Source organism: Lipophrys pholis, assembly GCF_963383615.2.
Source record: "Lipophrys pholis genome assembly, chromosome: 7".
Lineage (NCBI taxonomy): Eukaryota > Metazoa > Chordata > Actinopteri > Blenniiformes > Blenniidae > Lipophrys > Lipophrys pholis.
In genome coordinates this window covers 1,587,359-1,614,136 of record NC_137638.1, presented here as the reverse complement: position 1 = coordinate 1,614,136, position 26,778 = coordinate 1,587,359, and the positions used below count along the sequence as shown (strand labels likewise).

Genomic DNA, 26,778 nt, shown 5'->3' with positions numbered 1-26,778 from the left:
GTCAGCTCCTGGAGTTAAAACCGGATCAACATGGCGCTCGGACAAAAACTCTCTCTCTTATTACTGGAAAAAGTTCAGAGGAATGTATTTCTGAAAGCACTGGAGGCCAGAAATAAACTGTGCTGTTGAGAAGTTTAAACGCCGCTTCACAGACGTGTGGCTGCAGTGAGGGGGCGTGGCCTGCTGCGAGGGGGCGTGGCCTCCGACTTCGGCAGCTTCTTATCGGAGTATGAACAGTCCTGCCGAAAAAGCTTTTTTTTTCGGCAGCTGGCTGACGTCACTGCCGAATTTTCTTCTTGTTCTTATGGGTTCAAAAAGGGAGGATGCAGGAGCCTCTAGAGTACTGAGTCCCTGCAGCCTGTACGAGGCCGCTGGCGTGAGGAAGGTCTGTCCTCTCCCTCACCTGCTCTATTTGTCAGTGTTTAATAGTTGCGATCGCGGCATCTGGAAATCCTGGAGGGTTTGAGCGTTCGCTCACTATCATGGGATTCCGTGACCACAGGTGTGTGGAATCAAATCACTGTGGCGATTGTCTTTGGGTATTTATCTGCAAAAAGCCACAAGACAAGACATGAAATCGCGTTGAAGATCTGTTTCCCCCTGTATCCTGCATGACAGGATAAACAATCAACATATATTTGTCCAGGCGGAGGCTGAAAGAGAAGTGACGTGTGTGTGACCTCGCCGGTACAAACAGACTCACTTGGTGAATCGCGAGCGAACGTCCCGCCGTTCGCACGACGAGGGTTAACGTTTTGTTTTGGTGGGAGCGTGGCGAAGGACCGAAATGTTTCATCTAACGAGCAGCGCGATTTAATCTTCACCGTCGGCCTCTCTTATTGGCCGCCGGCACGGTCGGCGCGGCGAAATGTGGCCGGGCGCCGTTTGGGTCGGTTTGTGGAAATGATCCGTTCCTGAAACATGTCACAGTCCAACCGAGAGGCTTAATGACGTCTCGCCACCCGCGGCGGCTCGGGCCTCATCACAGAATCAGACCGCAGAGAGGTGATTGGTGGCGGTTTCCCCAGACGGGCTTCTTGACCGCTGGAGTCCGACAGGAAGTCATGAAATCAATCACGGATTAATGTCCTCCAGGTATCAAGGAACAACCATCATTTCCTTGTTTGTACGACCACACAGACAAACATCTCCCTCATTTTGGCTCCACAGATTCTAAACCTGAAAATGGTGAAACATGGCAACTTTAAGTGATTCAGCGGCGACGTGCGAATGTGTCAAAGGGTTCTTGGTTTCCGCAGAGCAAAGAACCCAAAGTCTGCCTTCGTTACAGGAAAGTAGAACCGAAGCAAAAGCTGACTGGTCTTTCTGAGCGCCGTCAAACAACCACAACCAACTTTCATCCTCCTCAAGTCTGAAATATGAACTTGTTCAAAAAGCCTTTTCTCCTGAATAACCTGCAAAGCCCCGCCCCCGCCCTGCTACCAACCAACCCAGGCTCACCGTCAGCGGCTGGTTAAAGCGACCCAGAGAGTAATCTATACCAATGACCAGTAACTGGTTGAGATTACGGCTGCGTTCCCACGGCAACGACTTCAAGAGAAAGTGTCGCGTTTCTGGTGTCTGTTCACACGACAACGATGCTTGGAGTCACGGAAAACACAACTTTTTTAGAAGCGGCTCCCAAGGTGGAACTTTTGAAAAAAAAATACAATTAATTAAAAATAAAGATGCTCCGGCGCCACGGAAACCAGCATAAAAATGAGACTTTATGGAAACTTGGTGGTCTGTCCACCAGAATGTTCTCCCATTGTTGATGTTTAGAGCTCATTGTTCTCTGCTGCGTGTGTGTGTGTGAGCTTTCACGACTAAAACTAACAACGGCTCCCTCTGGTGGTCTAACATGTGAACTACATCGTTTTCAGAAGGTTGACGTTTAAAAGTGAAACCTGGTTTAAAGGAAAATCCAAAAAACGCTGCGTTTTCACTTGAGGCATCGTCGTGGCAACGGTCCACAGTGAGACGGTCCACAGTGAGACGGTCCACAGTGAGACGGTCCACAGTGAGACGGTCCACAGTGAGACGGTCCACACATGCCGATGTTAGCAGCTCATCCAGTTAGCGGTTCACCGACGTCTGATCAGCACTCAGCACACGTCTTCATGCCTCAACAGAGCCGTCATCAGACTTTTATTTCCTCCGTTTATCCTTTCTGGTTTAATCCCCGCTGCACTTTTGGCCCCGTTCATAAAGGAGAGCTCGGAGAGGTAAAGCAATCCACAGGTTATTCTCTTCGGCGCTCGCAGGCAAAGGTCAACTTGTGTTTGGAATTTGATGCTCCAGCTCGTCCTGGAGATCTGAAGCTTGAGTGACGGCCGGGAGACCAGACGGTCGGTGGGCCGGGCTGACGGGAAACTCAGTGTTTTCAAGGTCCGTTTGTCTGTAATTGACTCGAGACTGGAGCGGCAGCAGAGCATCCTAAGTCTGGGATCGAAGTCCCGTTTCCCCACAGTCACTCGCGGTGCCGTGTCTTCATGACGAGGCTTTTCAGGAGAAACTGACTTTAAACAATCGGCACAAGATAGTTGGTGTTAGGCTAATTATTAACGAACATGAATATGACACGAGCGTTGTTCTTCTGCTTCCTGAACTAGGACAGAGTGAATATAGAAGATGAATAAATGTTTCATAGAATAAAAGCCGCGTTTTAATTGTACAGATTAAGCCTGGGTCATAACGACACATGTCCCGTCTGTGCCGAACCAAACAGCACGACGACCTCGTCAACACGTATCGGAGACAAGGAGGGTCCTCATCCAATATGGCGGCAATGCGGAACACACTCCAACAGTCCCTGAAGTGTCTACTCAAAATATGTCTAGGCTGAATCAGAATTATCGCTCTGCCGGGAACCGCAAGGAACTTTTCCTGGTGCGCTGAGGCCCCGTTCACACTATGGTTTCAAGTGAAAACGGTGCTCTAAGCTACTGAAAACAAAACATGGTGGAAGTTTGTGAAAAAACTTCATGGAAATTATGGGAAAGTGCTCGTTGGTAGGAACTAGTAGTTGTGCACATGCTCAGTAGAGCCAATCGTAACAGCTTCCTCCGTGGTGTCATGACTCCCAGTCCAGATTCTCCTGGGACATGGTACTTTTATTTTGACACTCATCATAACAACAATCCAACTTGGTGGTTTTATTTTGACAGTCACAGTAAAAACAATCCAACTTGGTGGTTTTATTTTGACAGTCACCACAATAACAATCCAACTTGGTAGTTTTATTTTGACAGTCACAGTAATAACAATCCAACTTGGTGGTTTTATTTTGACAGTCACCATAATAACAATCCAACTTGGTAGTTTTATTTTGACACTCACTATAATAACAATCCAACTTGGTAGTTTTATTTTGACACTCACCATATCAACAATCCAACTTGGTAGTTTTATTTTGACAGTCACCATAATAACAATCCAACTTGGTAGTTTTATTTTGACAGTCACCATAATAACAATCCAACTTGGTAGTTTTATTTTGACACTCACCATATCAACAATCCAACTTGGTAGTTTTATTTTGACAGTCACCATAATAACAATCCAACTTGGTAGTTGTATTTTGACACTCACCATAATAACAATCCAACTTGGTAGTTTTATTTTGACAGTCACCATAATAACAATCCAACTTGGTAGTTTTATTTTGACAGTCACCATAATAACAATCCAACTTGGTAGTTTTATTTTGACACTCACCATATCAACAATCCAACTTGGTAGTTTTATTTTGACAGTCACCATAATAACAATCCAACTTGGTAGTTGTATTTTGACACTCACCATAATAACAATCCAACTTGGTAGTTTTATTTTGACAGTCACCATAATAACAATCCAACTTGGTAGTTTTATTTTGACAGTCACCACAATAACAATCCAACTTGGTGTTCTGTTCATTAGAATGTTCTCCCAGTGTTCATGTTTAGAGCTCACTGTTCTCTGCTGTGTGTGTGTGTGTGTGTGTGTGTGTGTGTGTGTGTGTGTGTGTGTGTGTGTGTGTGTGTGTGTGTGTGTGTGTGTGTGTGTGTGTGTGTGTGTGTGTGTGTGTGTGTGTGTGTGTGTGTGTGTGTGTGTGTGTGTGTGCGTGCGTGCGTGCGTGTTTGAATTCATGTCTATTAAACCACAGCTGAGCCGGACGCACCAGGGACCAATAACCTCTGCATGTGTTGTGTGGTAAAGCTGATCGATCGATCGATCCACTTCCACTGATTAATCAATGAGCCCGTGTGCAAACAGACAGATGATCAATGGCTCTTTGGAACAACAAATCCAATGAGGAGATTTCAGTCTGACCGCTCGTGGCGGCTCGCGCTCGCCATGTCTGACAGGAAGCAGCTCTTCAACGCCACCAGAGGACGGATCAGATCCACTTTCCCCAACATTGAAACTCCATTTCCGACTTAATCGTCTTTATGGATTTTTCATGGTAAATATTCTCCTGTCAGGGTTCAGGATGGAGGCTTTCCTGAATGGGTCTGATTATATAAAACACACTTCCTAAAGGTTCTCCAGCAGTACTAATCGTCCCCATACCTGGACTGACGTCCCAGAAGTGAAGACAGTCTGTCCTCTCTGTCCCTGGCTTGTTTCAGCTTTTAAAAAGTGTGTTGCTCCAACCAGCCAATCAGAAATCAAACCCTATATAGTGTCATCGGGGGTTTAGCCAATCCCAATCAAGGTAGGCTCCTCCCTTTGACTCCTCCCACAATTAGACAGCTCTGCTCTGGCACATGGCACCACGAGAGGAAGTACTTCCTCCTCTTCCCAAGATGGGCATGTGTGGGCGGAGCCAGTCCAGCTCACACAGACACAGCAGATTCTGAATGTAGCTCCTATGATCCAATATTCAAATGGAGGAAAATGAAGGAGGAGCTAGAAACTTAGAATACTGAAGGTTTCTGGACCGACCACCAATACGGCGCCTTTAAATTGGAAGTCTGACTTTAAAGGTGAATTCAGGTTCAGGCATCTATTTTCCCAAAGTGAAACCACAATCACTGGCTTACGAAAACCCCCACATCAAATGATTCTTTTAAGTTCCGACCCTTCGGGTGGCTCAGCTTTATCTTTGAAGGCTGATCAAATCCAACCTGCGTTTCGTGAACTTGTCGTCTTTCAGGCTCTCGACTCGCACGTCGCACTTTTATATGAGCACTTCTTACACTTTCCACCCTCGCCGCCTCTCAGAAGCTCCGTCTCGCCTGAAGGAGAGCTGCTCCGTCTTAACCAGACTCGACGTGACTGACAGATCCACGCTGTGATCACGGAGTCACACGTTTCTCAGGGGGACGGCGGCGCTCGTCTGTGGCCAACAGGAAGTTCCTTCATTGACTCCCGATGAGACGCGATAGCGAGTGGAACACACAGGAGACACAAGGGGGACACGAGGAGACACAGGAGACACAAGGGGGACACGAGGAGACACAAGGGGGACACGAGGGGACACAGGAGACACAAGGGGGACATGAGGAGACACAAGGAGGACATGAGGAGACACAGGAGACACAAGGGGGACACGAGGAGACACAGGAGACACAAGGGGACACGAGGAGACACAGGGAACACAAGGGGGACACAAGGAGACACAAGGAGATACAGGAGACACAAGGGGGACACGAGGAGACACGGGAGACACAAGGGGACACGAGGAGACACAGGGAACACAAGGGGGACACAAGGAGACACAGGAGACACAAGGGGGACACAGGAGACACAATGGGGACATGAGGAGACACAGGAGACACAAGGGGACACGAGGAGACACAGGAGACACAAGGGGGACATGAGGAGACACAAGGGGGACACGAGGAGATACAGGAGACACAAGGGGACACGAGGAGACACAGGGAACACAAGGGGGACACAAGGAGACACAGGAGACACAAGGAGATACAGGAGACACAAGGGGGACACGAGGAGACACAGGAGACACAAGGGGGACAAGAGGAGACACAGGAGACACAAGGGAGACAAGAGGAGACACAGGAGACACAAGGGAGACAAGACGATCGGACAAGGACACCAGAGGGAGAGGAGTTTAAATACACAACGATGGGAGCACACAGAGACAGACACAGATACCTGACACTATCGGAGTCATTTCAGTCCACATGTCACTAGTAGTAATAGTAGTAGTAGTAGCAGTAGTAATGGTTTATTCGGTCAACCAGATACACGAAAAAATAATCGAATCCCAGCAAAGAAATCTACAAATGAGCATCAAGACCTGCAGCGTGAACAATGTTTGGATTTTAAAAGAGAGACGATCTTTGGTTATTATCGAGATTAATCCACATCAAACGTGATTAATCTGATCAAACATTTTAAGTGATTAACAGGTACATTCATAACAAAACATTACCTTGTAAACGCAAAACGTTTTTTTTGTATAACTATATTATTTATTCATTCAAATTTATAAGAGCAAAAGAGACTACTTTTTATCCCCCCCCCCCCCCCCCTCCCTCCCGCCTTATTGTAATTCTGTAAATGTCTGAGGTAGGGGGAACCTTTCAGGGACGTGTGTTTCCACCAGACCTCATTAACGAACCGGCACAGAATTCACTTGTCAGTGAAACTCGGCTGATGTTCAAAGGAGCCGATGAAAGAAGACATCAAACAGGCTGAGTGGCGTTCTACCGCCGCCGCTCTGGACACGTCATTTTCTCTCATTACTTCAGTTTGGCTGCCGGGAGGGAATAAATACAGAAAGTCGGGCTGGCGGCCGCAAATCGTTGGGAGTTCCTCGGCCCTTCGCGGGTCGTTACCGGCAACGACGGACGTTTAGAAACTGTGTGAATTATGCAGCGCCGAAGGAGCTCGAAGGGAGGATTCCTGCAGGGTTTTTGTTTTTCATTCAGCCTCTGCTGCCGGGTTGTGATGAAAAAAATAAAAGCTGCACTAATTGTTCATCCTCTGGGAAAGTGCTCTTCTGCACAGTTTAAGGCAGAAATCGATGTTTTGGGTGTCCATCCAGAAAACCAGGGTGTATTTGGGCAGTGCTGGACACATGGTGGCGCTGGATGAATATATATATTTATAATGTTTTTTTAAATTAAAATCAGGTAAATATCTAAAAATAAAAATAAATTGGGCAAAAAAGTAGTTTGTGTGTGTGTGTGTGTGTGTGGGGGGGGGGGGGGGGGGGGGGGGTGATATTGAACGAAACAAACACCTAATATGTTATGGAAGAAAACACTTTTTTAAAAGCACATAACTGAACCAATATAAAGATATATACTATATACTGTGTAAGACATACAAAGATGTATATGTAGTAAATATTTACTTTTGGGGCCACATACAGTCCAGTTTCATCTTGAGCGGGCCGGACCGGTAAAATTTACTAAAATAACCTTTGAATTTAAACTTTTTATTTGTTTGTTTGGCTGTGGCCACAGTGCACGAGATGAAATCTATATAATTATAGAGATCAAACAATTAGTACTGGAAATGACTACAATCTCACCATAAAGTTCATTTTAAGCTCATTAAGTTTTTTGTTAACAGTTAAATACATCCATGCTCTACGATTTGTCCGCTCTTCTCGGTCCCCTGGTCCCAGGTTCCACTCCACACATAGGTCTAATGCCTTTGAGCAAACCGGCCACCATTTTTCCGGCCGTCTGTTTCGGAAAACTGAGCGTCCAACTGGCGGCTCGACGTCTCGACGTCTCGCTGCCTAAAACTGTGTTTTCCTGCCCAGGTGAACCTTCAGGTGAACCTTCAGGTAGATTGAGAGTCCGTTTCCATGGCAACAGCTCTACGTGAAAATGCTCAACTTTGGTTGCGCTCTGGGTTCCTGTTCACACGACAACGGTGCTCGGACCGCTCAAACGAAAAGGACACTTTGTGGAAACGCTCGGGGCCCGTCTCCTCGTCGACAGCGGAAACGCTGCGGCTGCGCATGCTCACCACTGCCATAGTACGTAGTTCTTCTGCACATGTGCGAGTCGCTGGACAATAACTAGCATGCGGCGTGGCAAAGACTCACAGTCCATCTTCTAGTTTTACTGAAAATCATCGGAAGAGCATCCAGTTCCTCGTCTGTCCACTAGAGTTCTCCCATCGTTAATGTTCATAGCGAATTGTTCTCGGCTGCATGTGTGTGTGTGTGTGGCTTCATTACAAAAAACAAACAGCAGCGCCCTCTGCTGGTCTGGCATGAAAACGACATTGTTTTCAGCGTTTCTGCTGTTGCAGTGAACTCAAAACTTTTTCTCCACATTAACTTTAATGCCACAAGAATGTGAAGTATAACACAGTATCCGGCAGGTATAAAATTAGAATAAATAGATAAGTATAGTTAGAACTTGTATTTATCTATTTATTCTAAATTTATACCGTACTTTTGTACAATTTTGCGTTTTTAATTGTTCACTATAATGTCACTAATTTATATTTTTCTATGTGTTTTTTATTTATTTATTTTATTTTCTATAAAGGACCAAAATGGAAATAAGTCTTATTTATGACTTTTTTCTGTCATCCTCAGGTTTTCTACATGTCATTAAAATGATTAATATGTGATTGTCTCGCTTTATTTTGTATGCACATGGAGAAATCCATCCCTGTTTATCGAACACAGAAAGACGAATCCCATGTTTTGACATTCACATCCTTCGTAGCGTCTCCGGGGCCTTACCCTGCATGCCCGTGGGGCCGAAGCCTTGGCGGGTGAGGAAGATGGCGTGGTCGTGATGCTCGGCGTGCTCGGGGTCGCCCTTCTGCTGCACGAAGGCCCAGCGGCACACGTTCTCCAGGCTCCGGGACGGGTTGCCTCTCTCGATGAGGCTGATGGACTGATGGGCCGAGAGAGAGAGAGAGAGAGAGAGAGAGAGAGGGAGGGAGAGGGAGGGAGAGAGAGGGGGAGAGGGAGAGGGAGGGGAGGGAGGGGAGGGAGAGAGAGAGAGGGCGAGAGAGAGAGGGAGAGGGAGAGGGAGGGAGAGAGGGAGGGAGGGGAGAGGGAGGGAGAGAGGGAGAGAGAGAGGAAGAGGGAGAGGGAGGGCGAGGGAGAGGGAGGGAGAGGGAGAGAGAGAGAGAGAGAGAGAAAGGGAGAGAGAGAGAGAGAGCGAGAGAGAGAGAGAGGGCGAGAGAGGGTGAGAGAGAGAGAGAGAGAGAGAGAGAGAGAGAGAGAAACGCTTACCAACCAAATGAACGCGTTAGTATTCTATCAGCAGATTGTGAAATGAGCTTTTAGTGCAGAGAGCAGATTGTGCATTTAGCGCTGTGGGTCGATTACAAAAAAAATAGAAAAAGAGAGAGAAAAGTGGGTTTTATTCCAGTGGTGTGCTTCGCAGGCGTCCATGTGCGTCCGTCAGCATCTCTGCTTTATTATCAACGCTGCTGGGAAGACATGAGTCCTTCTGCAGATGTGCAGAATTCCTCGTTAAGTTAACAGACTGTAAATTATGTTCTGTCAAAATATCAAAGGGAAAGATGGATCGTACAACACCAGCAACTTCATCACCAGCAACGTCATCACCAGCAACGTCATCACCAGCAACTTAATCACCAGCAACTTCATCACCAGCAAAGTCATCACCAGCAATTTCATCACCAGCAACGTCATCACCAGCAACATCATCACCAGCAATTTCATCACCAGCAACGTCATCACCAGCAACTTGATCACCAGCAACTTAATCACCAGCAATGTCATCACCAGCAACTTCATCACCAGCAATTTCATCACCAGCAACGTCATCACCAGCAACGTCATCACCAGCAACGTCATCACCAGCAACTTAATCACCAGCAACTTAATCACCAGCAACATCATCACCAGCAACGTCATCACCAGCAACGTCATCACCAGCAACTTCATCACCAGCAGAGTTAGCCCAACGTCGCTCAGTAGTTTACCTGCTCAGCACGTAACTCCGAGTCGTGCTACATGCTACATGCTGAAGAGTTTCAGGCTGACACATCAGCAATGCTACATGCTACATGCTAAACATGATTAAAGTGACTGACCCTCTCATCACCAGCAGCTCCGGTCTCCGGGCTACATTAGCATAGCGGAGACAGACGCTCCGCTCTGCGCTATGCTAATGTAGCCCGAGGCTGGTGGAGGAGGTTCAACGGCAACGCGGAGCCTTCACATATCGTTTACGTGTGAAGTATGAATTAGACTTTATGAGATTTAATAAGTATTCCTGTCGATATTCCATATCAGCGAGGAGCTAAAGGATAGTACTCGTACTCTTTAAAAAAGTGGTATCAGAGCGTCCCTAGTGGAGAAAATGCTCACAACCTGTGACTGCTTCGATGACCAGCCACCGTGTTGCCCCGTGTGGGGGGTCATTAATCCTCTCACCTTGGCGTAGCCCAGCATGATCATCCTCACCAGGACCACGTTGATGTGGACTCCCAGGGACTCGTCGTGGTAGATCTCATTCACCTGCAGAGCAACAGAGGACAGAGAGTACTGATCCGCGCTCACATGAGTACAAGTACAAGGATGGATGACATTTCTTTCTTTTTGGTGTCTATATTTTATCTGTATATTTTACTAAGGTGTATGGAAATTATACTTAATTATGTATAACAACAACAACAACAACAATAATAATAATAAAAATAAGCATTTGTTGCACATCGTGTTGGAAAATGTAAATCCAGCAGGTATAACCAGAATTCAACTCTACAAACTACAAATATTGTTGTGGATCTACATTCTGCAGACTTTGTCAGAAACGAGTTAAAACGCCACGACATGTTTGCAAATGCATATTTATGTCTGGATCAAATCCAAACTGGTGTTGGTGACGAATGCAATTATTCTGCATCGCTGCACAAAATGTCAGATTTACAACGTAAGTACCGGAAAAAGTTCGAGGCGATGTAAATGACAGGACGCAATGGTGCGCAATCTCATATTTAATTCATAAAACACAAACAAGACGGGATACAATCAAGCATTCCACTGATTTCTAGAGAACATTATCTCATTTTGAATTTGACTGGAGCAACATGGTGAAACAGAAGCGTTTGGACCCTGGAAGGTTCAGTGGCGTCACGTCAGGTCATATTAACCCTTTAAAGCAGGAAACGTAAGACCCACAGACTGTTTGTGTTTCTCTTTGTAAAGTACTGCAGGGACTGACAAAAACGGCAAGTCAGTTTTATTTCATGTAAAAAAAATTTAAAAAAAGATAAATATAAATATACAGTACCACAAAGAATCTCTTCATTCTGTGGAGCATTTTCCCAGAAAATGTAATAAAATTTGCTGATATCTTTTCTGTGCTTTTCTAGCGAAATATTGTAGGAACTGACAATAAAATGTAATGTTTGCTTTTGTAAATCTGTAAAACATAAAGCACCAAAAAGAACACGAGTATATTTTAGATTCCTCAGTTAGTTGTATCTTAAAAGTTGCCGGGCCAAAAGTTGCCAATTTGCAGACTTTGCGAAGCCGAATTTAATACCAGCAAAACAGCGGGTTGCCATGTTGGCTGACTGGTAGCTCACCAAACTGCTTAAGCTGGAAACCTGCAGGTAGATTATTCATCTCTCCTTCCTGTGTGTGTGTGTGTGTGTGTGTGTGTGTGTGTGTGTGTGTGTGTGTGTGTGTGTGTGTGTGTGTGTGTGTGTGTGTGTGTGTGTGTACAGTATACTATTTCAACTTTATTCACGTAATAAGTTCACAACTTTGTTTCTAGAAATATTCAAATTGTCAAACTGCACTCTAACATACAAGTCTGAGTTTTGTTATTTTATCTGTTATTGGATATAAGAAATATGTAGTTTTTTTTGCTAAACTTAGAGAGAAACAGTTTTCACCCAAAGCTGAAAGAAAGTTAGAAAATTGTCTTTGAATTTGAATATAATTGTATAGAAATATACTAAATACTAAATATACTTATATGTGTGTTGAATCTACCTTAATTCCATGATTTTCCATCAATAAATATTTTGCATACACATTTATATACAAGCTTCAGTCTTAAGTAGAAAAAATGTGATTAAATCATGATTAATTACAGAAAATTGCGCAATAAAAGCACTAATATCGGCACACATCTGATATCTTGCATCCCTCGTTTGAATCAGGCTTTATGGCATTCAATCAGTACTCGTATCGGTACTCAGCATCGCAAGCGTTAGTACTTTAAATAAGTGATATGGGTGCAAGCTTACATCAATCCGACATTAAGTGACGTCAATGTTTCCTTTAAACCTGTGAACAAAACACGACGGCTTCACTGTGACCAACATAATACCTTCTTTTTTCTGTCCTCTTTACATGTATTGAAATATTTCATGCTTGAATCCTGTTTCTGGGGGCAAATACAACCTTACTTTATTGACAGGTGACCTTTACCACGCTGAATGCAGAGTGGGCGGTTTCCCGCCGCCCTCTGGTGACAAACCGTACGCTCGATCAACGCCGCCGCTGACGATCGCATCAGTGAACAGAGCAGCATCGTGTGTCGATAATCATCCAGCAGGACTGTGAGGACCGGTGTGACGGTCACAGCGGCTCTGGTTCGGTCTGCTTCACTCATTCTGGCTGAGTGGACTCTTGTCCCTGAGTGTTGTCTGCCAGGAGACCATCAGCTGGAGACCAAGGCAACAAGGGGGGGGGGTATACCAGGGTTTGAATCTGTCTGTCTGTTCTATCATTTTCTCTGCGAGTCTGGATCTGCGGGTTTCTTCCACATAACAGGTTTTTCCTTTTCCACCGCCTCCTCTACTTGCTCACAACTTAGAAACACTAATTATTCTCGTCCGCAGAACGAAGCTCGACACCTGGAGACAAGCCTGCTCTCCTGCGGCCCAGGAAGGACTTGTAATGGCAGGTTTAGTTGTCAGAAGAGAGGGAGAAGCTCGACATCACCACGTAAACCTCCACACAACTCAAACCCAGAGAACCCCACGGTGCAAATAGTCCAACACAAAGCCCTTCCTCCAGAGTGGACAGAGAGATAAAGACTGTGACACGGAACCACAGAAGATGAATCAATGAAGGATGACTGATTTCAGAAGATGGACTTTTCATTGAAGCTCTTTTCCTGGACGAAGGTGAAAGATGTGGAAGAAGCGTAAAGCCGTTATTGATCGTCTGAAGACGGGCGAGCCTGAAGCAGTTTCACAGATCCATAGTCGCTGTTGAAGAGCGCGTGCTAAACAATATCGCTGAAATAAGTGAGGGGAAATGTGGGATGTTCAAGGCACACGGACAGAAAAAAGTAAAGAGTCAACAAAAGAAGCAAGAGAAAATGAAGGTTGTAAAGAGAAATGGATTCCGCACGCCTTCAGCTCAAGTGGATTACAGATCGCAGTTATATTCAGTATCTGTAGTGAGCCGCCGTGCATGGGGGGGGGGGGGGGGGGGGCTCCCACAATAAGCGCTCTGAATGCTCTTTATGAAGATAAATTGTCGGTGGCGTCGGGAGACGACATCACAGTGAAGCATTCGCGTCGTCTAAATAAATCAAGTCAAACTAAAATAACGTCTCAACTTTAACTTGTTTAAACACGTTCTTCTTCCAATCCCAGGAACTCATCAACGCCACCGTTTAGGAACACTTGGAATAGTCCACGACATGATTTGGGAAACGATTTCAAGGTTTGAGGCGGACGGAGTCGGGAGCACGACTTCGGATTTCGCTGCACGACTTCAATCAGGAACCAAGAGAAGAAACTCCGGACGGCCTGGGCTCCGCAGACTCCATGTTTCCATGACGACGACGCATTGTTGTTTACGCGGCAGTTTTCTGAAAACGATGTCAGTTTACATGGAAACGGAAGAAACTCTGGAAACCATGTCGTGAGCACGCTGGGCCAGGGGGCGCTGTTTTAATATAATATTGTACTTTATTCACACTAGTTTTTTTTTTTTACTAATTCCAGTACTATTATTATTATTATTATTATTATTATTAATTAATTTGTTTTAATTATTATTTTTTAATTATTCTAGTACTTTATTCATACTATTTTTTTTACTAATTCCAGTGCTATTATTATTATTATTATTATTATTATTATTATTAATTAATTTGTTTTAACTATTATTATTTTTTAATTATTCTAGTACTTTATTCCTACTATTTTTTTTTACTAATTCCAGTGCTATTATTATTATTAAGAATACTTTTTTTTTTAATGATTATTATTTTTAATTATTCTAGTACTTTATTCATTATTTTTCATGATTGCTGGGACTTTCTTGATGCTCTTTAACTTTTACAGGTACTTTGATACTTTCTTTTACTAATTCTAGTCGTCCAGTATTACTATTATTATTATTATTATTATTATTATATAATGTATTAATTGTTATTATTCTATATATTTTTTAATTATTCTAGTACTTAATTGATGCTTGTGAGCTTTTACTGGAGTGTGTACTGGTACCACACATGTATGTGCAGAGAACAATACGGTAAGAACATGAAGAAACAAGAGTACCCAACATCGGTCTGGACAGATGAAGAATTGGATTACATTGATTCCCAAAGATAAAACCACTGATATGAACTATAGAGCCGAGTCGTGACACTCTGGAGGCGGCCATGTTTGTTATGGTCCATCTGTTGGTGCCTGTTGAGAAGAACGCTCTACGGGAAGACGGGGCCGAAGCGTTTCCAGAAACTCTTGTTTTTGCCCGTTTCCATGGCGACGGACCCTGAGTGTTTTCATAAAGTTCTACTTTGGAAGCGGTTCCCAGAGAATTGCGTTTTCAATTGCTCCGTTGAAAGTCCTGGAAGTTTAAAGTTTTCACTTGAAATGTAATAAATCTAAAACACAGCTCCACCAACTAAATTATGAAAAGTATGAGACTTCCTGTTTGGATTTGAAAGTACTTGATCCTGGCCGTCCCTCGTCGAGGCACAATAAATCTGCAAACCAGCGTGGTGGAAGGAGTCGCGTGTACTTACGATGTTCATGAGTGTCAGGAGGTAATTCTGCACGTGCTCCTTGCCGTGAAATCGAACCACCGAGTCGTCAACTCCCAGCAGGATTTCGATGTTGTAGTCGTCCTCTCCGGCGTCCCGGCGATGGCGGCGGCGGACCGTGTCATTGACTTGACGGATTACCGAGTCCAGCATCGTGGGAACGCCGAGCTCCGACTCTGTAGGCAGACAGACGAGGAGGTGAAGTCACCGGGTTCTAGGAGGAAGAGTTACTGCTGCTGTGGATCGTGGCGAGTTTTACACAGTGTGTGTGTGTGTGTGTGTGTGTGTGTGTGTGGGGGGGGGGGGGGGCTAAAACATTAATGTGATGACACTAAATAGCCCCTAATGAATGAGTGTGTGTGTGGATGGATGGATGGATGGATGGATGGATGGATGGATGGATGGATGGATGGATGGATGGCAGCTCTCACACTACAAAGCGACTGTGACTCGAGTCGTCGTTCGTCTCCAGCCGTGAAACAATCTGACCAACAACCGGAGTCGTTTTCCCTCCAGACACAGACGGAATATTTCCCTCTGGGGTTAATAACGTGTTTCTATTCTATCAGTTCCATCAGAACCAAATCACATTCGACTACAAAGAGATAAGATAAGATAAGAGAAGAGAAGATATCCCTTTATTTATCTCTCTATTTATCTAGATCTCCGGCCTTCACTGGACGTGAAAACGAAGAGAATTATCTCAGGCTTTTATTTCCCCGCACCACGAAATAGCTAAGACTTGGCTTCTAGAGGGAACGAGCTGCCGGGGTTCATGTTCCCTTCACACTGTGATGGAGATGGCCTCCACCCAGCGACCGTACTCGCTGGGCGGAGGCCATCTCCATCACACCTCCAAGGGGCTGATGGGAAATCCTTTGTCCAAACCTCCCGATGAGAGCCATTATCACATGTGATTCCCTGACAACTGAAAAGAAAGGACCCAGTGGAGCAGGGAAGGCTCGGATTGTTCTGGAAGCTTCGCAGAAAGGATGAGAACGTGTCATCAGGGGGAGCAGCTCTGATTCGCCGTCCAACCCTGAGCAAGGCTGTGATGACGGCTCCGGTTGGTTCAGTTTGGTTCAAGCTGCAGAGGAGAAAAGCACCTTTTTGTTTTGTTTTCTCTTTGTCCACCTCAGATGTGTTTGCTTCATTTTATTCTCGTTTGATATGATCTCAGTTCTGAAATGAGACTGAACAGGAGGACGGCCCCGCAGTCAACTCCAAGTTCTTCAAAACAAAGTTCCACAAACGTTTTCAGGGCTCAGGGGGATCCTTTTTCCAAAAAACCATCTCTTTCACAAGGTGGAGAGTATTTTACCTGTGGACTGTGTGTGTGTGTGTGTGTGTGTGTGTGTGTGTGTGTGTGTGTGTGTGTGTGTGTGTGTGTGTGTGTGTGTGTGTGTGTGTGTGTGTGTGTGTGTGTGTGTGTGTGTGTGTGTGTGTGTGTGTGTGTGTGTGTGTGTGTGTGTGTGTGTGTGTCATAATAACCTTGAAAATTACGAGATGAAAACGTCCATATTTACACAGAACCAAAACAATTACTCCAGAAAATGTCAACAACCTCAACATGAAGCCAGTTCTACCGACACTTTCTGGAGCAAAATACAGTGAAATGTCCCAAAACAAACCCGTTGCATTCTGGGAGGTTTTTTTTTACGAACGCAGCCTGACAGCATGGCCTTGAAGCTAATGCTAGTTTGCAGGTGCGTTTCCGCGGCAACGATTCCAAGTGAAAACACAACGGTGCTCGGAGTCACTGAAAATGAAAACGGCTTCCAAGGTAGAACTTTTTGAAAACACTTGGGCTCCATCATCGTGTAAACGTTCAAAAACTGCCTCTTTCTGGAGACGATGGGGTTCCATCGCGACATCGCTGCTACTGATCATGCTCACCGCAGCAGTAACTGGTAGTTCTGCACATGCTCAGTAGAGACAACCAGAACAAATGCCGTACTTTTATTTTGACAGCCACCGTAATAACAATCCAACTTGGTGGTCTGTCCACTAGAATGTTCTCCCAGTGTTCATGTTTAGAACTCAATGTTCTCTGCTGCGTGTGTGTGATTTTATTACAAAAACAGAAAACAGCGCTCTCTTGTGACCGAGTGTGAAAACTACATTTTGTTCCAGTATCTTTGCCATTTCTGTGAAAGGCAAAACCGTTTTAAAAACTAAAAAGCTAAAATTATGTATTTTCACTTGAAATATTGTGTAAACGGGGCCGAAATCTCACTGAGTCTGTAGCATCGAATTATACGTATAATAATGGTGCAATATGTAATAATGTAATATAATGTAGTACATTTTCACCTCATTATGTAATAAAGCAGCATTTTGTAATAACTTGTTACATATTGCAACAGTTATTACAAAAGGTAATAATTTGGTGCATTATGTAATAAACTTTGTCTTTTGTTCCGTATACACGTTTCTTTGTTTAATAATTTGGAGAAAAAAAACTTAATTCTCTGGTGGTAAAATACAAAAACAGTAAACTACCAGCAACATACTGCACAAACGTGTGTGTGTGTGTGTGTGTGTGTGTGTGTGTGGGGGGGGGGGGGTTATGTTAAAACAAAGTCTGTTTACAGACATTATAAGAAGTTTTTGTTTTTATCTTGGGGAATAAAAGGGGTTTAATGGAAAACCTTTTCAATCATATATCATTAGTAAGTATAAGAAAGAAGAGCAACAATTTTACAGAAGATAATAAGCAATAATATATAATATAAATACCGTCAGTCTGTTACTTTCAGTCCTTTTCTATTCAAAGCCATTCAGACCTTTTCCTTTAAATGTTGTGGGAAACAGTTTGAGATGTAAACAGTGTCGATCAGAGCTTATTTTTCTTTTCTATTTATTTCCTTCGCCCGGTCACCGAGTTGTTTTCACTGAGAGGATCAATATATTAACAATGAACATGGCAGTTGGGCTCTGAGGCGTGCGATTGATTGATTTGTTGGTTGCTTGTTTTATTGTACCGATATGAAAAAGCACTAAAACCTCCGCGGTCGTCTTTCATTCCGCTGCTACAATTAAAGAAAATCGGTTTTACTTGATTGTGATTTCTGTTCTTTCAAAATGAATTGCTCCAGTTTGTCTGACATTTATCCAATCACTTTATTGTTTTCTTTTCTGCTCCAGCTGCACAGTTATGGTCACAATAATAATCACAAGAAGAAGAAATGTGATGACATTTTCTGTGTATAAACGCCATACTGCCACCATCAAGTTCAAAAAGCACGCGCTACGATGTGTAATAGTCCCAGTAAAAGTTAAAAGTGTTAATGAAGTACCTGGAATAATTAAGAAAGTTTGAGTAAAGTAGTAGGGAAAGTCAAAAAGTGTCAATAAAGTAGCAGTAATAGTGAAGAAGTATCAAAGTAACATTAATTGTCAAAAAGTGTCAATAAAGTAGCAGTAATAGTGAAGAAGTATCAATAAAGTAACATTAATTGTCAAAAAGTGTCAAAGTAGCAGTAATAGTGAAGAAGTATCAAAGTAACATTAATTGTCAAAAAGTGTCAATAAAGTAGCAGTAATAGTGAAGAAGTATCAATAAAGTAACACTAACAGTTAAAAAAAGTACCAGTAATAAACAGTGAAATAGTTTTATGTACCTTTTTTATTCATCTAAGATTTGTTTTATACAATTTTTATACTCGGTTTTATCTTCTTACTATTGATCCGCTGCTCCAAGACTGATTGCATTCTTTCTTACAAACTTTCTTTGTTTTTGGCAACGACAATAAGGTTTACTGATTTCTGATCACAAAAGAGGATCAATAAAGTACTAGTAAAAATTCAAAAGTGCCAGCATTCATATAAAAAACAGCACAAACTGGTGGCCTGGCATGTTAACAACATTGTTTTCAATGTTCCTGTCGTTTCTCAAACTTTCCTAAAACAAAAACTGTGTTTTCACTTCAGACGTTGTCACGTGAATGGGCCCTGACAGGGCTCTTCCCTCTTCCTGGTGCAGACAAAACGTGATTAAAACTGTTTAATTAATCGCCAGACACATTTTTTTTCTAGTAATCGGTTAAAGAAGATAAGGACTGTCTCCGACGTCTCAGTGCGAGCCCCCCCCCCGTCAAACTGCATGTACAATATATAGAAAGAGAAAAGGATGAAGTAAGACATGAAGACGAACCCAGTTGAGCTCTGATTCATGAGACTCCTGTTGTCTGAATTCTCTGTCGACGAGGCCAAAGCCTCTCCTGCGTTCACATGTCACATCCTGCGCTGGCAAATCCCTGGAAATGGAACCGAGACGCAGAAATAAAAGCACCGGCCATTTTTCATTTTTCCAGGGATGCTAAAGGCCACCGAAAGGGGCCGTGATTGAAGGTGTGTGTGTGTGTGTGTGTGTGTGTGTGTGTGTGTGTGTGTGTGTGTGTGTGTGTGTGTGTGTGTGTGTGTGTGTGTGTGTGTGTGTGTGTGTGTGTTGGGTGGGGGGGCTAAAATAAATAGGAAGAAACGGCTGCCACCTCGGCCGTGGCCCGGCTCCGACAGTGTTGAGATTGTGGAGAACATTCCTCCTCTCCACCGCTGCCATCATGACACAGGCATTCTTGTGCAAAGGGCGAGCCTCCCCCCTCGCCCCCCCCCACCATCCCCCCCAATTCATGAGTAAACAGCCTCTCTAAGGTCCCTACTTCAAACACGCAGGACTTCCCCTCAGCAGCGCTCCTTAAGAAACTTAGTGTGCTTTAGTTGGGAGCCACCATCCCCTCCCCCCCAACACCCCCCCCCCCCCCCCCCCCCAGCGCTCTCGCTCACACGTGGCAGCGTGCGGCAACCGGGCCGGCCAGAGCCACAAAGGGCTAAAAATTGCAGCGGAGCAGACGTAGCAACGGGCAACTGGCCGTCAGCCCAGAGTGTGGAAATCTACTGCGAGACGCCGCAGACGGGCAACCGGCGCATTTCCTCGTAGTGACGCACTGATTATCGGAATATTTTCATTTGACAGCGTAGACTAGCGACGCACCGATACCACTTTTTTTAAAAGTACAAGTAAGAGTACTAACCTCTAGTTACTTGCAAACGGGAGTACCGATACCGGTGCTGCAGACTGTAGACCTCCGGACCGAGCTCGCTGCTAATGACTGTATCAGTCACACTCTATGTGTTTAGCATGTAGCATCGCTGGTGTGATGAACCAACACACTTTAGCGTGTAGCATGTAGCATCGCTAGTGTAATGAACCGACACACTTTAGCGTGTAGCATGTAGCATCGCTGGTGTGATGAACCAACACACTTTAGAGTGTAGCATGTAGCATCGCTAGTGTGATGAACCGACACACTTTAGCGTGTAGCATGTAGCATCGCCGGTGTGATGAACCAACACACTTTAGCGTGTAGCATGTAGCATCGCCGGTGTGATGAAACAACACACTTTAGCATGTAGCATGTAGCATCGCTGGTGTGATGAACCAACACACTTTAGCGTGTAGCATGTAGCATCGCCGGTGTGATGAACCAACACACTTTAGCATGTAGCATCGCTGGTGTGATGAACCAACACACTTTAGCGTGTAGCATGTAGCATCGCTGGTGTGAGAGAACCAACACTCTTTAGCGTTTTGAGTGTGAACGTCTGCGTCTTGATATTTTGGAAGAACATAATTTGCAATCTGTCATACTTTTGTCAAAACCGCAGACGTCTCTCTCGCTCTCTTGTGTCCGACCTTACTGACGAGTGACGTCACGGAGTTTTCGACAGGTTGGATTGCAGTATCGTACCCGACACTGGTGTACCGAGTGTAAAGCCAATAAAATCCTGAACATTAAAGTTAACACCAGATATAAACCAACCGGTACAAACAGCTGTGAAAACCTAATTGTTCTAATATCGTTAAACACGCTGTAAAAATTCTAAAACCACACACACAAACACCCTTTTCCACTGCTTTAATTTTGAAAATCGCACATTTAGCAGCAGCTTTCTATCCAGTATTTGCATAATCTCTAACATTTAGACTCAGAAAGAGGACACTGGATCTCAGGAACAGCGGGGTGACATCTAAAATCATTTCAAATGAAGGTTTCGTTGTTTTGGAGGTTGTTTCAGGAATTTAATAACCTAAACCACCTGGTACATTAGTGTCAGGCTAAGTCATGGAATTTGTCTTTTGGGACTGACCTTAGAAAAAAAATCCAAAGAAAAGACAAGCGTCACAAATCACTGGAGTGCATACGCTGTGTGAAATGCTAATTAAACCTGAAGCACTGATCTGCAGATCCTCTAAAACCCTGATGAGGATCTCATCCGGCGGTTATATACACGCAACAAACAAAGCATGTCATGTTCTCATGTATGGGAAAATGTCCGAAAAGAAAAAAATACAGATGGAATTATAGCAACAATACCCTTCATCTTCCATTAAGACATATAATCCCCTCACCCATACAATTTACACTGCAAACTGTGGGATTGGCCTACATACTGTGTTTGGAATACACGTGTTGCTCATCCACACGGAGGAGAGGCGGCATCAGCACTACCTGAACCAGACAAAGAGAGGTGTCGCACATGGCTGATGTAGTTACTGGCAGTGGAAAGTGGGACCAACCAATCAAGGAAGCTGCTTCTTCTTCATTCATTTGATCATCTGACGCTTCGGCTGGAGAATTACTGCGATTTCCTCCGTCCCAGATAAAGACAACGCTGAGGGAACCGGGCTCTACGTCGCTGCGAGAGGGTTTCCAGGACGCCTGTTGTCATGGCGACCAAACACAAACATGTCTTTTTTTTGGGACAGTTTAAACTCGGGCCACACAGATACCACTTTCTTAAAGGACGAGTACAAGTACGAGTACCGTTTAGCTACTTTCTGATCTAATATTGATAGTATTTAATAAGTACATGCTATTAAGCCTAATTCATACTCAGAACATGACTTTTGTCGTTCCCATTCGTAATAAAGAATCTCCAAACCGCAGACGCCGCTCCCGCTCTCTCGTCACGTTAAACTCGCCGGGTTGTATCGTGGCGTTTCATGAGTTCAAGTACCGTGTGCAGTATCAAACCAGATACCCGCAGCTGGTATCAGTGCATTCACTTTCTTGTTTTTTTCCATTGGTTCCTACAATGGGGACAGCTGCTGAAAAGAAATATGATTGCCAGAGCTTTTCTGTCTGTAAGAAGCCTCACGAGCAACAGTAGCATGCTAGCTCCCTAGCTAGCTCCCTTAGCGGCTCGTCAAAACTGAGACGAGATTAATAAATAGACTTGTTAGAAATATTCACAATTCCGGGAACAAATGGCAACACCAGCCCAGCAAATACAAAGAAATGGCGTTTCGGCATGTGGATCCTCCTTCCAGACCCACGGAGAGTCGAACTCCACTCGACTTCTAAACGTTGGTTCTGGTATCTGTTGGTTCTGGTATCTGTTGGTTCTGGTATCTGAATACCAGCAGGTGTTAGCAGGAGAAGCTAGGTGGATTAGAAATGTTCGTCTAGTCCATCCCTTCGAAAAGATCCAGGAAATCTAAGACTGAAGCACGGACACCATCAGGAAATGAATCTTTCATGACACAGTCTGCAGCAACGCCTCGGTATGTGCTACTTTTCAAAGTGATCCTCACACGGATGGCAGATTTCCAGGGTTTCTAAGCAGAATATTGCCCAACGTGTGTTTTTCTCAAGTGTTCTCCATCCAGACCATCCACTTGACGGAGTCAGACCAGGCCCGGTTCTTCTTCAATTAATCATTGGCCCAGTTCTGACGCTCACATGCGAATTATTCATGCCTTCAGTGCAGGGCAGGGGTCAGAAGGTCCCAGAAGGACCTCCTGGAAGGTCTGCAGCTCAACACACTCATGTTCTACGTTTTGACACACTTCTAGTTAACCAGCATTAAGTCCTGCAGGAAGTGGAGCTGGTTGGGATTCCAACACATTTCACTCCTCCATGATTCAATAAGTCCTGGCAGCCCGAGGTCAGGGTTGGAGGAGGCGATGGCAGAGTTCTGGATGTGGCTCCAGGCGGTTTGGAAATACGGGAAGTTCCCTCCACTTTCAAACCGGAGGTGCGGCAGCGTTTTGGCTTTCCTCGGTCAGAAAATGGAAACGCTGAGAAAAAAGCAGACAAGACCGAAACAAAGAGAGCGATGCCCTACATTAACGTACGCCCAACGTGATGCATCACCGGGAGAAGCTCCGGAGACAAAAGGTTTTTGGCCTTTGATTGTATATTTAAGAGATTTTCTTCACTTTATTTTAGAATTCACTTCATTTTTAAGACAAAATGATCATTAAAATGATTCTTTCACAAAGAACAGCCAGCCGTAGCTGCTGCCTTACAGTCAGTTAAGGAATAAAAAGAAGTTTAATTGTAATACTGTATTGAAAACAAGACGAGGAAACACAGTTTTGGCTTTAACAGAAATAATATAAAGATTTCAGTCACAGTTTGTTTGAAAAGAGAAATCATGAAAAACATCTGATCGTGGACTTTGGATCAAGAATCAAATGGAACCGAGAGCTTCGTGAATCATTACGTCGAGACCGTATCACGAAGTGCCCGACATTTGAATCGTCCCATTATATTCTAGAGAAAATACTAAATCTAAACAGGATTTTAAAAAGCAGCTTTTTGTTCATGAGGTTACATGAGAGACTGACAACAGTGAAATGAGAGAGGTCCCTCCTGATGTCAGAGAGTCGCGACGATTAAATCCTCTCCTTCGTCATCTTCCTCTTATTTTTTCACTGAGATTAAAGCGTGACCCAACAGACTGAAAACTCCAGGAGCAAAGGTGAGGAGACAGCGGCCGGACCGCCTCCCTTCCAAGATGTCGACCCCTCAAAACAAATCGCATGACATTTCCTGAAAAGTTTTGCCGCGCTGCAGACGGCCCCTGACCACGTCGAGTCGGCAAGGTCATGAAATGTGAAAACAATTAATTTCACATTCAGCCTGGACTTGAATGTCACCGGCAGGAGAACGGATGACTTGGTAAAGGCCGTGTTGGTAATCGCATGGCCACAGCATCAGAGCTCAAAGCCTTGAGGGATTTCCTTCTGGCATCAAGGATCACTTTTTAATTTAATGAGATCATGAAAGAGCAAATCAGGAGCAACAAGTTTTCATTGTGGTTGGTTGGTTGGTTGGTTGGTTGGTTGGTTGGTTGGTTGGTTGGTTGGTTGGTTTTTAGTTGGCTGGTTTGTTTTTGGGTAGGCTGCTCGGTCGGGTCGGTCCGGTCGGTTTTTGGGCAGGCTGGTTGGTTGGTTGGTTGGTTGGTTGGTTGGTTGGTTGGTTGGTTGGTTGGTTGGTTGGTTTGTTTTTGGGCAGGCTGGTTGGTTGGTTGGTTGGCTGGTTGGTCGGTTGGCTGGTTGGTCGGCTGGTTTGTTTTTGGGCAGGCTGGTTGGTTGGTTGGTTGGTTGGCTGGTTGGTTGGTTGGTTGGTTGGTTTGTTTTTGGGCAGGCTGGTTGGTCGGTCGGTCGGTTGGTTTTTGGGCAGGCTGGCCAGCTGGTCGGTCAGTCAGTCGTTCGGTCGTCCAAACATGCATTGTGAATTTTAAAAATGGCAGATGATCCGACATGGAAGAAGCACGTTAATTATCTGTGAGATCTGAATCATATTCTGGTCAGACGGAGGAATGTGCTCCATTATTTTGGACTGGAGGAGAAACTTAAAGAAACATATCACTGTTGCAGCAGTTTGGAACTTTTCTTTTCTTTTGGCCAGATCGACTCGGAGAAGGTTGACAGACCTGGTACCAGTTCTTTCTGTCTTTTATTTGCCAGATCATTTATGTGAAGCCAAACAGGTGGAGACACCTGCTCTGGATTGTAGACTATATCTTTTTGTTTCTCCAACATGCATTGGGGACAGTTTGAGAGCAGGACCAACGCCGGACGCCCTCTGGAGTCGCAGCCCCTTGATTGAAAACCACTGATATACTGCCGCCGGCTACGCTCCTGTCTTTTGGTTACGTCACAGTGTCACTAGTAGAAATGCTCTGTGGCGCCGGCGATCTCGCACATCCCGCGACCATTAACACATTCCCGTGAAAACACGCCAAGTTGCCCGAAAGCAGAAGAGGTTAATCCATCAGCAGCCGAGGCGGCCCTCCCTCCACCTCCACGCTGTTGACATCTGCTGGGTCAGCACTGGGGGGGGGGGGGGGGGGGGGGGGGGGGGGGGGGGGGGGGACTCGTGTCTCCTCGCTTAATTATTTCAACAACAGTCTGCAAAGCCTACATCAGGACTTTTCCTTGAATCCCCGTCTGCCGAGGGCACAAAACACTTTTACAGGAATAAAACGTCAGAGAGTCTGATGCAGGTCTGTTATTTTCAATACTGAGAAAGAACAGAAACCTTTTCCTGGTCTCATTTCACCGCAGCCAAGAGAATATCTGCCGTTCTCTGGTGGGCAGATGTGGGAGATGGTTTCATTACGGGTCGAGAGGCGACAGTTCAGAATCAGGTGCATAAAAATTCGATTAGAAAGCCGCTTTTCCATGTTGTGAACGTTTCAGTACAAAATAGAATAGAACAGAATAGAATAGTCCTTTATTTTAGCGATATTAAAAACAAGCGGTGAAATGTGACAGCGCCCTCAGTGACAGCGGGAAAGAAAACACACAATGGTAAGAAAAAATAATACAGCAAAGGTAAAATATAAATCCTAAAATATTAAAATATGTGGAACCAAGTCTGTGAGGAGCAAACGGCAGTATTTAGAAAGTACTGCTGAAAGAGTGGAGAAGCTGGAAAGTGCTCTGAAGCTGCAGCTGATTTAAAGTCGGCAATTAATTTCCTGTCATGTAAGGGATTTTTTTTATTTTTTTTACTCCCGAGCACATATAAAACCTGGCGCAATTACGGGGGACTTTATGAGCGAGGTAATATCGTTTTAGCCTCTCAATTGAGAGAAAATGAGCAGTGACAGCAGCAACAACAGCAGCGTAATTACCAGCAACGGGAGAAAAGACGCTGGCCCCAGCACTTCGCCGAGACGCCACGCCGAAGCCGGGCTGGAGGTTTTAAAAAGACCAACGTGTGTCTCCGTGATTCCCCACAGCCCACCCGATGCTCCGGAATCTTCCATTAACTGGCTCGTGGGGAGTTTCAGGCCTGAAAGTGAAGCCAACTCTCCTGCCAGAGCTTAAACTGTGTTAAAGCGTTACGAATGACTTCTGGATCCTGACTGCATCGGCTGAGAAAATAAAATCCTTGATGGCCTGACTGAAGAACCATTTATGATAGAAATGTTGGAGGGTGTCGAGGATCCTAATGCTCACATTGCTGTTAAGTGTGACAGTCGTGAAGGGAATAGGATTCAATTTATCCCAAAGAACAATCGTCTCAAGGGCGGTTTGAGCAACATTTCAAATTCAGGAGCCACGTGAAGTACTCCAATGAGCCTGACGCTTTAGCATGTAGCATGTCGCTTGTAGCGTTGCTAGTGTGTGAGCCTGAAACTCTTTAGCATGTAGCATGTAGTGTCGCCGCTGTGTGAACCTGAAACTCTTTAGCATGTAGCATGTAGTGTCGCCGCTGTGTGAACCTGAAACTCTTTAGCACGTAGCATGTAGTGTCACCGCTGTGTGAGCCTGAAACTCTTTAGCATGTAGCATGTAGCATCGCCGCTGTGTGAACCTGAAACTCTTTAGCATGTAGCATGTAGTGTCACCGCTGTGTGAACCTGAAACTCTTTAGCATGTAGCGTCGCCACTGTGTGAGCCTGAAACTCTTTAGCATGTAGCATGTAGCGTCGACGCTGTGTGAACCTGAAACTCTTTAGCATGTAGCGTCGCCGCTGTGTGAGCCTGAAACTCTTTAGCATGTAGCATGTAGCGTCGCCGCTGTGTGAACCTGAAACTCTTTAG

The 26,778-nt window shown here is 44.7% G+C and overlaps 1 protein-coding gene across 1 annotated transcript in view; it reads right to left on the bottom strand.

Annotated features, from left to right (window-relative positions):
- adamts3 (ADAM metallopeptidase with thrombospondin type 1 motif, 3) overlaps nucleotides 1-26,778 on the bottom strand; it is a gene marked incomplete at both ends in the record, with an annotated part of 156,655 nt that overhangs the window by 75,643 nt on the left and 54,234 nt on the right. The window contains 3 exons of the mRNA XM_080466520.1: nucleotides 8,666-8,822; nucleotides 10,340-10,423; nucleotides 14,913-15,106. Of these exons, the coding sequence (XP_080322646.1) occupies nucleotides 8,666-8,822; nucleotides 10,340-10,423; nucleotides 14,913-15,106 (435 nt within the window). The remainder of the gene's footprint in view (nucleotides 1-8,665; nucleotides 8,823-10,339; nucleotides 10,424-14,912; nucleotides 15,107-26,778) is intronic.